Raw genomic sequence first — 18291 nt, forward strand, 5'->3', positions numbered from 1 at the left:
GCAGGGGTCTCCATCCTGTGGCTCTTCAGCTGTTGTGAGCCTAAAACTTGTAACATGTCCTGAGAGCCCCCAGCCATGACGGTATGGAGGGAGTAGTAGTTATCCAGACCTGAAGAGCCCCCAGCCATGAGGGTATGGAGGGAGTAGTAGTTATCCAGACCTGAAGAGCCCCCAGCCATGAGGGTATGGAGGGAGTAGTAGTTATCAAGACCTGGAGAGCCCCCAACCATGAGGGTATGGAGGGAGTAGTAGTTATCAAGACCTGAAGAGCCCCCAGCCATGAGGGTATGGAGGGAGTAGTAGTTATCAAGACCTGAAGAGCCCCCAGCCATGAGGGTATGGAGGGAGTAGTAGTTATCCAGACCTGAAGAGCCCCCAGCCATGAGGGTATGGAGGGAGTAGTAGTTATCCAGACCTGAAGAGCCCCCAGCCATGAGGGTATGGAGGGAGTAGTAGTTATCCAGACCTGAAGAGCCTCCAGCCATGAGGGTATGGAGGGAGTAGTAGTTATCCAGACCTGAAGAGCCTCCAACCATGAGGGTATGGAGGGAGTAGTAGTTATCAAGACCTGAAGAGCCCCCAGCCATGAGGGTATGGAGGGAGTAGTAGTTATCCAGACCTGAAGAGCCCCCAGCCATGAGGGTATGGAGGGAGTAGTAGTTATCAAGACCTGGAGAGCCCCCAACCATGAGGGTATGGAGGGAGTAGTAGTTATCAAGACCTGAAGAGCCCCCAGCCATGAGGGTATGGAGGGAGTAGTAGTTATCAAGACCTGAAGAGCCCCCAGCCATGAGGGTATGGAGGGAGTAGTAGTTATCCAGACCTGAAGAGCCCCCAGCCATGAGGGTATGGAGGGAGTAGTAGTTATCAAGACCTGAAGAGCCCCCAGCCATGAGGGTATGGAGGGAGTAGTAGTTATCCAGACCTGAAGAGCCCCCAAGCCATGAGGGTATGGAGGGAGTAGTAGTTATCAAGACCTGGAGAGCCCCCAGCCATGAGGGTATGGAGGGAGTAGTAGTTATCAAGACCTGAAGAGCCCCCAGCCATGAGGGTATGGAGGGAGTAGTAGTTATCAAGACCTGAAGAGCCTCCAGCCATGAGGGTATGGAGGGAGTAGTAGTTATCCAGACCTGAAGAGCCCCCAGCCATGAGGGTATGGAGGGAGTAGTAGTTATCAAGACCTGAAGAGTCCCCAGCCATGAGGGTATGGAGGGAGTAGTAGTTATCAAGACCTGAAGAGCCCCCAGCCATGAGGGTATGGAGGGAGTAGTAGTTATCCAGACCTGAAGAGCCTCCAGCCATGAGGGTATGGAGGGAGTAGTAGTTATCAAGACCTGAAGAGCCCCCAGCCATGAGGGTATGGAGGGAGTAGTAGTTATCCAGACCTGAAGAGCCCCCAGCCATGAGGGTATGGAGGGAGTAGTAGTTATCCAGACCTGAAGAGCCCCCAGCCATGAGGGTATGGAGGGAGTAGTAGTTATCCAGACCTGAAGAGCCCCCAGCCATGAGGGTATGGAGGGAGTAGTAGTTATCAAGACCTGGAGAGCCCCCAACCATGAGGGTATGGAGGGAGTAGTAGTTATCAAGACCTGAAGAGCCCCCAGCCATGAGGGTATGGAGGGAGTAGTAGTTATCAAGACCTGAAGAGCCCCCAGCCATGAGGGTATGGAGGGAGTAGTAGTTATCCAGACCTGAAGAGCCCCCAGCCATGAGGGTATGGAGGGAGTAGTAGTTATCAAGACCTGAAGAGCCCCCAGCCATGAGGGTATGGAGGGAGTAGTAGTTATCCAGACCTGAAGAGCCCCCAAGCCATGAGGGTATGGAGGGAGTAGTAGTTATCAAGACCTGGAGAGCCCCCAGCCATGAGGGTATGGAGGGAGTAGTAGTTATCAAGACCTGAAGAGCCCCCAGCCATGAGGGTATGGAGGGAGTAGTAGTTATCAAGACCTGAAGAGCCTCCAGCCATGAGGGTATGGAGGGAGTAGTAGTTATCCAGACCTGAAGAGCCCCCAGCCATGAGGGTATGGAGGGAGTAGTAGTTATCAAGACCTGAAGAGTCCCCAGCCATGAGGGTATGGAGGGAGTAGTAGTTATCAAGACCTGAAGAGCCCCCAGCCATGAGGGTATGGAGGGAGTAGTAGTTATCCAGACCTGAAGAGCCTCCAGCCATGAGTGTATGGAGGGAGTAGTAGTTATCCAGACCTGAAGAGCCTCCAGCCATGAGTGTATGGAGGGAGTAGTAGTTATCCAGACCTGAAGAGCCTCCAGCCATGAGTGTATGGATGGAGTAGTAGTTATCAAGATGTGAAGAGCCCCCAGCCATGAGGGTATGGAGGGAGTAGTAGTTATCAAGACTTGAAGAGCCCCCAGCCATGAGGGTATGGAGGGAGTAGTAGTTATCAAGACCTGAAGAGCCTCCAGCCATGAGGGTATGGAGGGAGTAGTAGTTATCCAGACCTGAAGAGCCTCCAGCCATGAGGGTATGGAGGGAGTAGTAGTTATCAAGATGTGAAGAGCCTCCAGCCATGAGGGTATGGAGGGAGTAGTAGTTATCCAGACCTGAAGAGCCCCCAGCCATGAGGGTATGGAGGGAGTATTGACCTGGAGAGCTACAGGTTGGAGACCAATAGGCTGTGGTTGAAACTTGTCATTACAGCTCTGGATGTGACTGAATGATCAATATAAGTGATTGGGCATTAGATGTTTATTGTGACCTTTATATACAGTTTACCTCACACTATATATAACACATCTCTTATCCTTTCTGGTGAAGGTGAAAAAAAATGCTACGAGGATTTAGGCTGCTTCACCAACGATTACCCGTATTGGTCACTGACTCGGCCGGTCTCCATCTTTCCACAATCTCCGAAGTCAATAAACACCCAGTTCTTCCTGTTCACACAACAAAACACCGACCAATATCAGGTAAGGTGATCCTGATCCTTCCAGTATCTATTACTAGACCAGCGCTCTCCCCTCCTAAAATTCTCTGTGCTGCAGTGATGCTACTTGCCTGTGATTGTTGGGAAACAATGTGAATCCACCATGCTCACGGGTGGGTTTTTGGGTAGTATGGGTTGAGATTTGGTAAGATTGGCATCAGTGTTCCTGGCCTCTGTAAGGGACCTCTACTGGAGGAGACGTGGTGTATATGATAGGGACGGCTGAAAAAGGAAAGGGAGTGCAGTGTCCCCCCCACATCAACTAGGGCGGCCAGAGGACACCTGGGGCCAGAGGGGCAGCTGAGGCAGCAGAACATCTTCTAAACATCTGTAACATCAATAGCACCTGAGTACATGGTTCAGAGACTGGAGCAGGGTCTTCAGAAGTACCTAACTGTTATTTTAACATCAGGCCCCAAAAACCATAAAAAACCATGAAAATGCTACAGAAACTTATAGCGTCACTTACCTGTCTGCACCAGTTCTGTTGGGTGAGATGTGTCGATACCTTGGACGTTGTGTTATGATGTCTTGTGAAATATTTAGAGGTGTACATTATGCATAAATACAGTGATATACACTATACCGCAGTGTTACCCCTGTTTTGTGCTTGTTTTTTGGATATATCTTTCCATCATCTCCTCCTCTCATCCATTATACACAGCTCTGTAGATGTGGTGACCAGGTGTAGGATCTTCTCGATCTTATATGATCTCCTCTTATAGGACCATCATCTGTCATCGCTCCCGATATTATAGGACTTATCACCTGTGGACATTATTGTGGACATTACTGACATCTTGTTCCCTTATATACAGGTCGTCAGCGCTAAAAATCTCTCCTCCATTGAACAATCGAATTTTGACGGCAGCAGAAACTCTGTGTTCATCGTCCACGGATACACCGAGAGCGGCAGTGACCCCTGGCCTATGGAAATGAGTCAGGTAACCGGGTACATAGATGTATATATAGAAGGGGGATATAAGTATTTATTTATAGAAGCACCCCAGGGTTTTTTTTTTATATCCCATATAATGCACACTCACTATCACTATTCCTACAGTGCCATCTGTTTCTTTCCAGTACAGCTGCACCCATGCAGTTTATCGCCATAACTAGGTCATGTGATCAATGATGCTTAATGCAGAGCTTGCCAACTTTTCATGTTGGTGACACCCTATTAAGACGAGCATAGTTTGGTTTTACACTCCTCACCGTACCGCCAGTTGCATGTATCACCATGCCCATACTTCAGTTTTTCTGAAGCAAAAATAAAAAAAATAAAAAGGTAAAAAACACCTCAGTTGTGATTATAGGTCAAATCACTTTTGCCTCTTGGAATTATTTCTCTTTGAATAAGAAACTCCATCAAAACAGCCCATAATGTGAACTGACATCTACACGCTTATGAGTCTAATCAGTTCACCTGGGTGACTTCCAGCACCAGCAGCCTAATTAGATGACCAGGGGCAGTGATCAGACTTTACACCCTCTCTCACTGCAAAACCAGAGGATTCATGGGAATTGTAGTCAGCATTAGGAAATCATCTCAGTGAAGGAATTACAAACAGTATGGCTGAAAACCCTATGCCTGCAACCTCAACTAACACAGGATAGCACAAGACATAAACAAGGATGTCTACATTATTTTCTAATAATTTTCTATGCTGCATTATATAGATAAAAAAGAAAAACATTTCCGGAGTGCTTCTTTAACCCCTTAAGGACCCATGACTTATCCATATGTCCATGGGAATTCCAGTCCCCATTGCGCGCCGGGCGGGGACCGGACCGGGGTGACTGCTGATATTGATCAGCAGGCACCCCGTGCAAATGCCCAGGGGGCTCATCAGACCCCTCCATGTCGCCGGTGAATTCACACCCGTGATTTGCGCAATTCCGGGTCATATGGGTCTATGGTGACCCAGTTACCAGGAAAATTAAGAGGATCGCGGTTGTCCAAGACACCCACGATCCCCCTGAAGGGATAGGAGTGAGGTGGCAGGGGTGCCACCCCTCCTAACCCTGCTATTGGTCATCTATAAGCGATGACCAATAGCAGATCGGGGGCGGGGGGATTAACTTTCGGTTTTCCCGTTCTGCCCACCCACAATAGGCGGAGCAAAATGGGGAAACTGACAGGGACCAGTGCCAGAGTCCACTTACCCATCGGCGGAGGCTGCGGGCGACGATCGACGGTAGAGATCGGCGGGCGGCGATGACGTGCGGCCAGCTCCCTGGATCCTACGTAAGCCGGTGAGTTGCCTAGCAACATCTGGAGGGCTACGGTTTGAGACCACTATACAGTGGTCTCTAAACTGTAGCCCTCAAGATCTTGCAAAACTACAACTCCTAGCATGCCCACACAGCTGTTTGCTGTCTGGGCATGCTGGGATTTGTAGTTTTGCTACATCTGGAGGGCCACAGTTTGGACATCACTGTGCAGTGGTCTCTAAACAGTAGCTCTCCAGATGATGCAAAACTGCAAATCCCAGTATGCCCAAACAGTGAACAGCTGTCTCAGCATGCTGGGAGTTGTAGTTGCGTGCCTCCAGCTGTTGCATAACTGCATCTCCCAGCATGCCCTTCGGCGATCAGTACATGCTGGGAGTTGTACTTTTGTAACAGCTGGAGGCACACTGGTTGGAAAATACTGAGTTAGGTGAACAGAACCTAACTGAAGGTTTTTCACCCAGTGTGCCTGCAGCTGTTCACACGGGCAGGTTTACACTGAGTTTCCTGCTTCAAGTTTGAGCTGCGGCAAATTTTTTGCTGCAGTGCAAACTCCTAGCAGGAAACTCACCGTAACCCGCCAGTGCGAATGTACCCCGAAAACACTATACTACACTAAGATATAATAAAGGGTAAAACACTACATATACACCCCTTACACTGTCCCCCCAATAAAAAAGAAAAACTTATCGTACGGCAGTGTTTCCAAAACGGAGCCTCCAGCTGTTGCAAAACAACAACTCACAGCATTTCCGGACAGCCATTGACTGTCCGGGCATGCTGGGAGTTTAGCAACAGATGGAGGCACCCTGTTTGGCAATCACTGGCATAGAATACCCCTATGTCCACCCCTATGCAATCCCTAGTTTAGTCCTCAAATGCGCATGGCGCTCTCTCACTTCAGAGCCCTGTCGTATTTCAAGGCAACAGTTTAGGGCCACATATGGGGTATTTCCGTACTTGGGAGAAATTGCACTACAAATTGTGGGGGGGCTTTTTCTCCTATTGCCCCTTATGAAAAGGAAAAGTTGGGGGCTACACCAGCCTGTTAGTGTAAAAAAATAAAAAAAATGTACACTAACATGCTGGTGCATGGTAAAAGCAAAAAAAGACCCCCAAAATTTGTAAATAGAGATGAGCGAATCGAAGTTGACGAACCCGAATTCGTTACGAATTTCATGAAAAATTTGATTCGCAACGAATACGAATATCACCGCGATTCTATCGCACGAATCGCTTCATTAAACTCCATTTTACAGCATTCCAGGCTATTGGAGACCTAAGATGGCGGATCCACATGTGAGTACATGGGGCAGAGGATGATGGGAGGGCGGGAAACAGCGGCGGGAATGAAGGTAGGCGGGCTGACCCTGAATCACATGTGAGATGCAGCCTATCAGTGTTCACTGACCCCTGTGATGTCACAGCCCCTATATAATTGGCGGCCATCTTGCCTCCATTTCATCTATGCAGTCAGATGGAGAGGACGGGACTGTGTGTGTGTGAATAGCTCATACCACAGCGTTACACTGCAACTGCTAGTCACATCAGCATTAGGGAAAGGCAGGAGTGCAGAGTGCTGTGCTGTTACTCTGAGAAGGATCATTGATTGCTAAACCTCCTATTCACGTTATTGAGCATTGCAGCAGAGAGGGGCAGATAGCTGTCAGCTGCCTCATACAGATCTCCAAGCTGCCTCAACTTTCTGAAGCATCTTATCTCCTCATTTTTCAGCCCAATTGAGTTTTTTTTTATTTGCTCCACAAAACTTCTGCTGCTCAGAATTGTGTGACAGTGCAATTTAGGGTTTAATCCCTGGATTATTTTTTTTTTTTTTGTGGTGCTGCACTGTTGGGTCCTGCTGCTGTTCAGAAATACGTGATTGTTCAGTGGACTGTAGTGCATTTGCACCATTTTGTACCTGTTAATCTGTCAAGGGGCCGGCTACATACTCTGCAAGTCCAAACAATACTATTCATCGGCTGTTTTTTTTTTTTAACCCCTTAAGGACCCAGCCATTTTACACCTTAGGACACGGCCATTTTTTGCACATCTGACCACTGTCACTTTAAACATTAATAACTCTGGAATGCTTTTAGTTATCATTCTGATTCCGAGATAGTTTTTTTCGTGACATATTCTACTTTAACATAGTGGTAAAAATTTTTGGTAACTTGCATCCTTTCTTGGTGAAAAATCCCAAAATTTGATGAAAATTTTGAAAATTTAGCTTTTTTCTAACTTTGAAGCTCTCTGCTTGTAAGGAAAATGGATATTCCAAATATTTTTTTTATTCACATATACAATATGTCTACTTTATATTTGCATCATAAAATTGACGTGTTTTTACTTTTGGAAGACACCAGAGGGCTTCAAAGTTCGGCAGCAATTTTCCAATTTTTTCACGAAATTTCCAAAATCACAATTTTTCAGGGACCAGTTCAGGTTTGAAGTGGATTTGAAGGGTCTTCATCTTAGAAATACCCCACAAATGACCCCATTATAAAAACTGCACCCCCCCCCCAAAGTATTCAAAATGACATTCAGTCAGCATTTTAATCCTTTAGGTGTTTCACATGAATAGCAGCAAAGTGAAGGAGAAAATTCACAATCTTCATTTTTTACACTCGCATGTTCTTGTAGACCCAATTTTTGAATTTTTACAAGGAGTAAAAGGAGAAAATGTATACTTATATTTGTAGCCCAATTTCTCTCGAGTAAGCACATACCTCATATGTCTATGTAAAGTGTTCGGCGGGCGCAGTAGAGGGCTCAGAAGGGAAGGAGCGACAAGGGGATTTTGGAGAGTACGTTTTTCTGAAATGGTTTTTGGGGGGCATGTTGCATTTAGGAAGCCCCTATGGTGCCAGAACAGGAAAAAAAAACACATGGCATACCATTTTGGAAACTAGACCCCTTGAGGAACGTAACAAGGAATAAAGTGAGCCTTAATACCCCACAGGTGTTTCACGACTTTTGCATATGTAAAAAAATTAAAAAAAATTTCAATAAAATGTGCGTTTCCCCCCAAATTTCACATTTTTGCAAGGGTTAATAGCAGAAAATACCCCCCAAAATTTGTAACCCCATCTCTTCTGAGTATGGAGGTACCCCATAAATTGACCTGAAGCGCACTACGGGCGAACTACAATGCTCAGAAGAGAAGGAGTCATATTTGGCTTTTTGAGAGCAAATTTTGCTCAGGGGGCATGTCGCATTTAGGAAGCCCCTATGGTGCCAGAACAGCAAAATAACCCACACATGGCATACCATTTTGGAAACTAGACCCCTTGAGGAACGTAGCAAGGCGTACAGTGAGCATTTACCCCCCACTGGTGTCTGTCAGATCTTTGGAACAGTGGGCTGTACAAAATTTTTTATTTGCACAGCCCACTGTTCCAAAGATCTGTCAGACACCAATGGGGGGGTAAATTCTCACTGCACCCCTCATTACATTCCGTGAGGGGTGTAGTTTCCGAAATGGGGTCACATGTGTTTTTTTTTTTTTTTTTGTGTCTGTCAAAACCGCTGTAACAATTAGCCACCCCTGTGCAAATCCCCTCAAATGTACATGGTGCACTCTCCCTTCTGGGCCTTGTTGTGCGCCCCCAGAGCACTTTGCGCCCACATATGGGGTATCTCTGTAGTCGGGAGAAATTGCGTTACAAATTTTGGTGGGCTTTTTTCCCTTTTACCTCTTGTCAAAATGAAAAGTATAGGGCAACACCAGCATGTTAGTGTAAAAAATTTATTTTTTTACACTAACATGCTGGTGTAGACCCCCAACTTCCCATTTTTCATAAGGGGTGAAAGGAGAAAAAGCCCCCCAAAATTTGTAAGGCAATTTCTCCCGAGTATGGCAATACCCCATATGTGACCCTAAGCTGTTGCCTTGAAATACGACAGGGTAGTGTTGAGCGGCATAGGCCATATTCGAATTCGCGATATTTCGCGAATATATGGACGAATATTCGTCATATATTCGCTAAATTCGCATATTCGTAATATTCACGGTTTATTTTCGCACATGCGAAAAATTTGCATAAGCGAAAATTAGCATATACGAAAATTAGCACATGCAAAATTAGCATATGCGAAACTTCGCAAATGAGAAAATTAGCATATGCTAATTTTCGCATATGCGAAAATTCGCACGCCAGTTTCACACAGTAGTATTAGAGCCTTCTTTACACCACACAAGCTGGAAGCAGAGAGGAATGATCACTGTGATGTTTACTGTGAAAAAAAAAATTTACAAAAATTAATTAAAAATAAAAAAACGAATATACGTAATACGCAATTACGAATATATAGTGCTATATTAGCGAATATTCGCAAATTCGCGAATATGCGATATTAAACAGGGGTTAAACAGTTTTTTCTGCGTATAGTTATGCACATATAACTGCCCTCATCAGTGCATACCGCATAGGTACATCCAATTATTGTACCATTTAGTACCTGTTAAGCTGTTAAGGTGCTCCATACCATCAAAGTCCAAACAATAGTATCCACCGGCTGGTGTTTTACAAAAATACAGAGTTTTTTTCTGCTAATAGTTAGGCATATTTCTGCCCTCATCAGTGCATACCGCAAAGATACATCCAATTATTGTACCATTTAGTACCTGTTAAGCTGTCAAGGTGCTCCATACCATCAAAGTCCAAACAATAGTATCCACCGGCTGGTGTTTTACAAAAATACAGAGAATTTTCTGCTAGTAGGCATATTACTGCCCTCATCAGTAAATACTGCATAGGTACATCCAAGTATTGTACCATTTAGTACCTGTTAAGCTGTCAAGGTGCTCCATACCGTCAAAGTCCAAACAATAGTATCCACCGGCTGGTGTTTTACAAAAATACAGATTTTTTTTCTGCTAATAGTTAGGCATATTACTGCTCTCATCAGTGCATACCGCATAGGTACATCCAAGTATTGTACCATCTAGTACCTGTTAATCTGTCAAGGGCCTAAATACTGTTCAAGGACAGCCGTAAGTAATCACCTGCTGCTGTTCTAGACAAATACTGTTTAAAGAGTAGTGTAGCGTATTGTATTACCCTCATAAACGCAATATGTCAGGCAGAGAAGTGCCAGGACGTGCACAGAGGAGTGGCAGAGGCCTAAATACTTCAGGCAGAGTTGGCAGCAGATTTGGGGCGAGTGGCAGCAGGAGTCGCAGCGAGAGGCCTGAGCTCCCGTTATCAGCCAGCGGTCGTGTCTCCACCAGCAACCCATCTGCCGTCGTCGATTGGTTAACACGCTCATCCACATCATCACAATTGACATCTGACACCGCCAGTCAACAGTCGGTGGGTCCTCAGACACAACCCTCAGTTGGCATGGCCCGGGAGCAGTCTGTGTCCTCCCATTGCCTTTGTCCTATGCTGTTCCATCTTCTAAAGAAGTATCTTATGGTGTGGGTTCAGCTCCACTATTTACTAAGGACAATCCAATAGGGGACAGTCAGCAGCTACTGGACAGCCAAGAAGGGGAGGAGACATGCGCCGCTTGCTCCACTAGGCGGCCAAGTAGTGATTCGGAGAGTGTCGTGGGAGACGGTGTTGCAAGTGTTCAGGGTCCTGAAGCAGACACTGTTGGGGAACCTAAGGAGGACATCAGTGACGTGCACACAACTGTTGATGATGATGAAGCCGATCGCAATTGGGAGCCGGGTGCAGAAGGGGTTTCATCATCATCAGGAGAAGAGAGTTGCAGGTTGCCCTTGAGGCAGCAAGGAGATAGCATGGTTGGCAGTCAGCGTGGTGGCAGGAGTGGAAATTCAGGATCCAAACGTGCCCGGGGGAGACCACCTGCTTCGCGGCAGCCTACCTTTCCGGGAGGTAGTGGAACAGGGGTTCCTGGAGACGGCGCCAGTAGCAGTCAATTAGTGCGGACTGCGGGTGGAAAAATCAGCTACTCGGCGGTGTGGACGTTTTTCATAAGGCATCCGGAGGGGGTTCACGTAGCCACATGCAAGATCTGTCGGCAGAAGGTGAAGCGTGGCCAGTGTCCCAATGTCGGCACCACGGCCCTGCGTCAACACATGCTTCGTCATCAGCAGGATGACTTCTGGATATCCACCTTATCAGACCCTCACTACCATCCCAAAATGGGGGCCTTTTTTTACACCCACTGAGAGGAAGGACAAACTGACCTACTACAGAGAGATTCTACGTAGTCAGTTGGCCGATGGTCCATCCACTCGCAGGTCTGTCTCGGGGGGCCCTCTGCGCTCACCTTCCACTGCCATGGCTACTGGGGAGGGGAGGGGTGGCAGGAGCAGTGCCAGCTCAATCAGCAGCAGCCTGAGTCCACAGTCGCTGATGAGTAGCTTTCTTCACCCGCATAGTGAAGCAACTCATCAGCAGCAGGTAGACATGGAGCAGGACCTGAACCAGCAGGTGGTGGCATACCTTCACATGGCCATGCCAACAACCATTGAAGATCCGCTGGACTTCTGGGCAGCCAAACTTGATTTATGGCCACAACTAGCATAGTTTGCCCTGGAAAAGCTGTCCTGCCCGGCCAGTAGTGTGCCATCAGAGCGGGTGTTTAGTGCGGCCGGGGCCATAGTCACCTCAAGGCGAACTCGACTGTCCACTAAAAATGTGGAGAGACTGACGTTTGTCAAGATGAATCAGGGATGGATCAGCCAGGATTTCCAGCCACCAATGCCAGATGGCTCGGAGTAGATTGACCATGCTCCTACAAAAAACATTTCTCAATTTTGGTTGGTTATGAAACCCTCTGGGGCAGACTTGGACATTGTATGGCCTGCTTGCCTTTGATTGGCTCTGACCGGCCCGCGCTGACTGCGGGAACAACTATGCTGCCTAATCTGGGGGACATCTATGCTGCCTAATCTGTGGGACATCTATGCTGCCTAATCTGGGGGACAAGTATGCTCCTAATCTGGGGGACATCTATGCTGCCTAATCTGGGGGACAACTATGCTCCTAATCTGGGGGACATCTATGCTGCCTAATCTGGGGGACATCTATGCTGCCTAATCTGGGGGACATCTATGCTGCCTAATCTGGGGGACAACTATGCTCCTAATCTGGGGGACAAGTATGCTCCTAATCTGGGGGACATCTATGCTGCCTAATCTGGGGGACAACTATGCTCCTAATCTGTGGGACATCTATGCTGCCTAATCTGGGGGACAAGTATGCTCCTAATCTGGGGGACATCTATGCTGCCTAATCTGGGGGAAATCTATGCAGCCTCATCTGGGGGATATCTATGCTGCCTAATCTGGGGGACAACTATGCTCCTAATCTGGGGGACAACTATGCTCCTAATCTGGGGACATCTATGATGCCTAATCTGGGGGACAACTATGCTCCTAATCTGGGGGACATCTATGCTGCCTAATCTGGGGTACAACTATGCTCCTAATATGGGGGAAACTGATGCTTCTGGCCTTGGGCCTATAATTTTTTGAAGTTTAGCAGTAGCTAAATACATGCTTAATGCAAAGGTCAACATTGATCTTTAAATGTAAGGGGTTATGAAACCCTCTTGGGTACTGCGAATGACTGCTCTAGAATCATTCTGTGTCTTTTAGGAACTACTTGCCTCCCTGGTGCCTGATGCTTAATGCAAATTTCAACAATGATTGTTAAATTCTCGTCGCTCTGCCAGGGTCTTCTCCTACCCCACCGAAGCCGATCTGAGGACCTCACTAAACCATCCAATTGTTAGTAGAGACATGCGGTGTGTACAAGGGGCAGGGACTTAATGAACCCTAGCATATGACCCGCACTTAGTTGTGATTCTTCTTTCCTGGCAAAAATGATCCCTATCGCCAACGGGAGCCGGGTGCAGAAGGGGCTTAATCATCATCAGGAGAAGAGAGTTGCAAGTTGCCCTTGAGTTAGCAAGGCGGTAGCACGGTTGGCAGTTAGCGTTGTGTCGCAGTAGTGGAAATTCAGGAGACAAACGTGCCCGGGGGAGACCACCTGCTTCAAGGCAGCGTACCTCTCAGAGAGGTAGTGGGTTACCCGCACCTGTCGGTGAAAGATAGAGAGACGCTAATCCGTTCAGTGGAGCGCTAGTGCGGCCCAGGACATCTGAGGCCATAACACACCTGTTATTGCTCGATCTCGCAATTGATTGTGCAATATAAGGGGTTATTAAAGCCTCTTGGGTACTGCTGAGGCCTTCTCCTGACTGCTCCTGGTGCAATGTATGGGGTAATTAAACACTCTTGGGTAGTGTTATTTTTAAATTTACTGATAATTTTATCAGTAATAAAATAGAATTTTGCAGAATGCTAACCGTTACACAACGGAACGCTTGTTGCGTTTGATTTTTTTATGAAAAAAAAAATATATATACGGAGAACGGAGAGGGATTAACTCTGCTTAATAATTTTGGGCGAAAAAACTCCTTTGGTGATCTGATCTTTTGGAGACAGATGCGCTTACACACATTTTGAATTAGTTTTTGTAAAAAATGTTCAAACATTGTGTGGTTTATTATTTTTGAGAAGAAAGTCTTTGGGTGGTCCACCGTCCTGCATTATAGAGTCTTCTGAACTGTTGGATATGCGCTTGTTTTTACCCGAAGGTATACATTTTTTACAAAAAAATATACAATTTTGTTGATTGTGAAGCCCTGTGTGCACTTGTGCATCAGCCAAATCCAGGCTGTGTCCTTGAGCCAATATATGGGTTACTGATGCCGCTGTGGTGGGGCCTGGGTCTGGTAATTTCAAATTTTCTCATAGGTAGCACCCGCTATCCAAAATCTTTTTCAAAAATTTCTAAAATTGTGGTGTTTTTTTGGCAGGATTGTGAAGCCCTGGTGTGTACTCGTGCATCAAGCAACTCCAGGCTGTGTCATTCAGGCAATATATGGGTTACTGATGCCGCTGTTGGACATGGTTCTGGGAATTTCAAATTTTCTCATAGGTCCAAAATCTTTGGTTTAAATTTCTTAATTCATCTTTTAAACTTAGGGATTGTGAAGGCCTAGTGCCTACTCATGCTGCCGGCAACTCCGGGCTGTGCCATTTATCCACTATATGGTCTCCTCATGCTGCCAACACCTCCATGCTGTGTCATTCAGCCACTATATGGTCTCCTCATGCTGCCAACACATCCACGCTGTGTCATTCATCCACTATATGGTCTCCTCATGCTGCCAACACATCCACACTGTGCCATTCAGCCACTATATGGTCTCCTCATGCTGACAACCTCTCCATGCTGTGTCATTCAGCCACTATATGGTGTCCTCATGCTGCCAACACCTCCACGCTGTGCCATTCAGCCACTATATGGTGTCCTCATGCTGCCAACACCTCCACGCTGTGTCATTCAGCCACTATATGGTGTCCTCATGCTGCCAACACTTCCACGCTGTGCCATTCAGCCCCTATATGGTGTCCTCATGCTGACAACCTGTCCATGCTGTGTCATTCAGCCACTTTATGGTGTCCTCATGCTGTCAACACCTTCACGCTGTGTCATTCAGCCAGTATATGGTGTCCTCATGCTGCCAACACATCCACGCTGTGTCATTCAGCCACTATATGGTGTCCTCATGCTGCCAACACCTCCACGCTGTGCCATTCAGCCACTATATGGTGTCCTCATGCTGACAACCTGTCCATGCTGTGTCATTCAGCCACTTTATGGTGTCCTCATGCTGCCAACACCTCCACGCTGTGTCATTCAGCCACTTTATGGTGTCCTCATGCTGCCAACACCACCACGCTGTGCCATTCAGCCACTATATGGTGTCCTCATGCTGCCAACACCTCCACGCTGTGCCATTCAGCCCCTATATGGTGTCCTCATGCTGACAACCTGTCCATGCTGTGTCATTCAGCCACTAAATGGTCTCCTCTTGCTGCCAACACCTCCACGCTGTGTCATTCAGCCACTATATGGTGTCCTCATGCTGACAACCTGTCCATGCTGTGTCATTCAGCCACTTTATGGTGTCCTCATGCTGCCAACACCTCCACGCTGTGTCATTCAGCCACCTTATGGTGTCCTCATGCTGCCAACACCTCCACGCTGTGCCATTCAGCCACTATATGGTGTCCTCATGCTGACAACCTGTCCATGCTGTGTCATTCAGCCACTAAATGGTCTCCTCTTGCTGCCAACACCTCCACGCTGTGTCATTCAGCCACTATATGGTGTCCTCATGCTGACAACCTGTCCATGCTGTGTCATTCAGCCACTAAATGGTCTCCTCTTGCTGCCAACACCTCCACGCTGTGTCATTCAGCCACTATATGGTGTCCTCATGCTGACAACCTGTCCATGCTGTGTCATTCAGCCACTAAATGGTCTCCTCTTGCTGCCAACACCTCCACGCTGTGTCATTCAGTCACTATATGGTCTCCTGACACTGATGCGACCACCAGGCTCTGTAATTGTGCTGCTGTGCGGCAGTGATTCTAAAAGCGAGGCCGGTAATCTGCATGTTATTCTGAATAACAGTATTATTTCACTAACCCAGCACACTCAATATGCGTTTTAGAACACAGCAAAGTGTTCTATACCCCTAAAGAGGCTGTATGTAGGCTAGAAATAGCCTTTTTTAATATAGATTAGCCGCGAAAAAAAAATATGAAACAAAACAAACTTTTCGGAAAATTCGGCGAATCGGCTGAATCGAACTTTTGAAAAGTTCGCTCATCTCTATTTGTAACGAAATTTTTCCTGAGTACGGAAATACCCCCCATGTGGGCGTAAAATGCTCTGCGGACGCATAACAAGGCTCAGGAGTGAGAGCGCACTATGTACATTTGAGGCCTAAATTGGTGATTTGCACAGGGGTGGCTGATTTTACAGCGGTTCTGACATAAATGCAAAAAAATTAATACCCACATGTGACCCCATCTTGGAAACTACAACCCTCACAGAACATAACAAGGGGTATAGTGAACCTGAACACCCCACAGATGTTTAATGAAAATTATTCTAAGTTGGATGGAAAAATGAAAAAAAAAAAAAAAAATCACTAAAATGCTGGTGTTACCCTAAATTTTTCATTTTCACAAGTGAAAATAGGAAAAAAGCCCCCCAAAATTTCTAACCCCATTTCTTCTGAGTAAGAACATACCCCATATGTGGATGTAAAGTGCTCTGCGGGCAAACTACAATGCTCAGAAGAGAGGGAATTGAAGGCCTTGTGTGTTTACAAAGCCCCCATAGTGCCAGAACAATGGACCCCCTCACATGTGACCCCATTTTGGAAACTACACCCCTCATGTAATGTAATAAGGGGTACATTGAGCATTTACCCCCACAGGTGTCTGATAGATTTTTGGAACAGTGGTCCGTGAAAATGAAAAATGCAATTTTTAATTTGCTCAGCCCACTGTTCCAAAGATCTGTCAAATGCCAGTGGGGTGCAAATACTCACTGCACCCCTTATTAAATTCTGTGAGGGGTGTAGTTTCCAAAATGGGGTCACATGTGGGGGTCCACTGTTCTGGCACCAAGGGGGGCTTTGTAAATGCACATGGCCCCCGACTTCCATTCCAAACAAATTCACTCTCAAATAGCTCAATGGCGCTCCTTCTCTTCTGAGTATTGTAGTGCGTCAGCAGAGCACTTGACGTCCACACATGGGGAATTTCCATACTCAGAAGAAATGGGATTACATATTTTGGGGGTCATTTTCTCCTATTACCCCTGGTAAAAATGTACAAAAAAAATTTGGGGGTAAAAAACTGCATTTTAGTGATTTTTTTTTCTCATTTACACATCCAACTTTAACAAAAAGTCGTAAAACACCTGTGAGGTGTTAAGGTACAGTGAGCCAAATAGGGGTATAGTTTCCAAAATAGTATGCCATGTGGGTTGTTTTTTTTTTCTGCTCTGGCACCATAGGGGCTTCCTAAATGTGACATGCCCACCAAAAACCGTTTCAGCTAAATTTGCTTTCCAAAAGCCAAATGTGACTCCTTCTCTTCTGAGCATTGTAGTTCGCCCGCAGAGCATTTTACATCCTAACATGGGGTATCCATACTCAGAAGAGATGGGGTTACAAATTTTCTCCCATTACCTTTTGTGAAAATGGTAAATTTGGGAAAAAACAGCCCTTTAGTGAAAAAAAAAAAATTTTTCATTCACACATCTGACTTTAACGAAAAGTCGTCAAACATCTGTTGGGTGTTAAGGCTCACTGGACCCTTTGTTACATGCCTTGAGGGGTGTAGTTCCCAAAATGGTATGCCATGTGGGGGGGGGGGGGTTCTGCTGTTCTGGCACCATAGGGGCTTCCTAAATGTGACATGCCCCCCAAAAACCATTTCATCAAAACACACTCTCCAAAATCCCATTGTTGCTCCTTCCCTTATGAGTCCTCTACTGCGCCCGCCGAGCACTTGACATACACATTTGAGGTATGTCCTTACTCGAGAGAAATTGGGTTACAAATTTTGGGGGACTTTTTCTCCTATTACCCCTTGCAAAAATTCAAAAACTGGGTCTACAAGTACATGCCAGTGTAAAAAATGAAGATTTTGAATTTTCTCCTTCACTTTGCTGCTATTCCTGTGAAACACCTAAAGGGTAAATACACTTGCTGAATGTCATTTTGAATACTTTGAGGGGTGCAATTTTTATAATGGGGTAATTTTCGCGGTATTTTTTATATGAAGGCCCTTCTAATCCACTTCAAAACTGAACTGGTCCCTGAAAATGTTTTGAAAAATTGGAAAATTGCTGCTGAACTTTGAAGCCCTCTGATGTCTTCCAAAAGTAAAAACATGTCAACTTTATGATGCAAATATAAAGTGGACATATTGTATATGTGAATCAATATATAATTTATTTGGAATGTCTATTTTCCTTACGAGTTCAAAGTAAAAAAAAAAAAAGCAACATTTTCAATTTTTTCATCACATTTTTGAATTTTTCACCAAGAAATTATGCAAGTATCGACAAAAATTTACCACTAACATAAAGTAGAATATGTCATGAAAAAACTATCTCGGAATCAGAATGAAAAGGTAAAAGCATCCCAGAGTTATTAATGCTTAAAGTGACAGTGGTCAGATGTGCAAAAAATAGCCGGGTACTACACTGAAAATTGGCCTGGTCCTTAAGGGGTTAAACAGACAGGTTTGAAGAGATTA

General features: G+C 46.0%; 1 protein-coding gene across 5 annotated transcripts in view; it reads left to right on the forward strand.

Annotated features, from left to right (window-relative positions):
• Positions 1–18291, forward strand: part of LOC130281948 (pancreatic lipase-related protein 2-like) — a 100905-nt gene that overhangs the window by 24690 nt on the left and 57924 nt on the right. For all 5 annotated transcript variants that reach the window (XM_056529742.1, XM_056529741.1, XM_056529738.1 and 2 more), the window contains exons 5-6: positions 2774–2925; positions 3761–3886. In XM_056529742.1, the coding sequence (XP_056385717.1) occupies positions 2774–2925; positions 3761–3886 (278 nt within the window). The remainder of the gene's footprint in view (positions 1–2773; positions 2926–3760; positions 3887–18291) is intronic.

Source organism: Hyla sarda, chromosome 7 (assembly GCF_029499605.1).
Source record: "Hyla sarda isolate aHylSar1 chromosome 7, aHylSar1.hap1, whole genome shotgun sequence".
NCBI lineage: Eukaryota > Metazoa > Chordata > Amphibia > Anura > Hylidae > Hyla > Hyla sarda.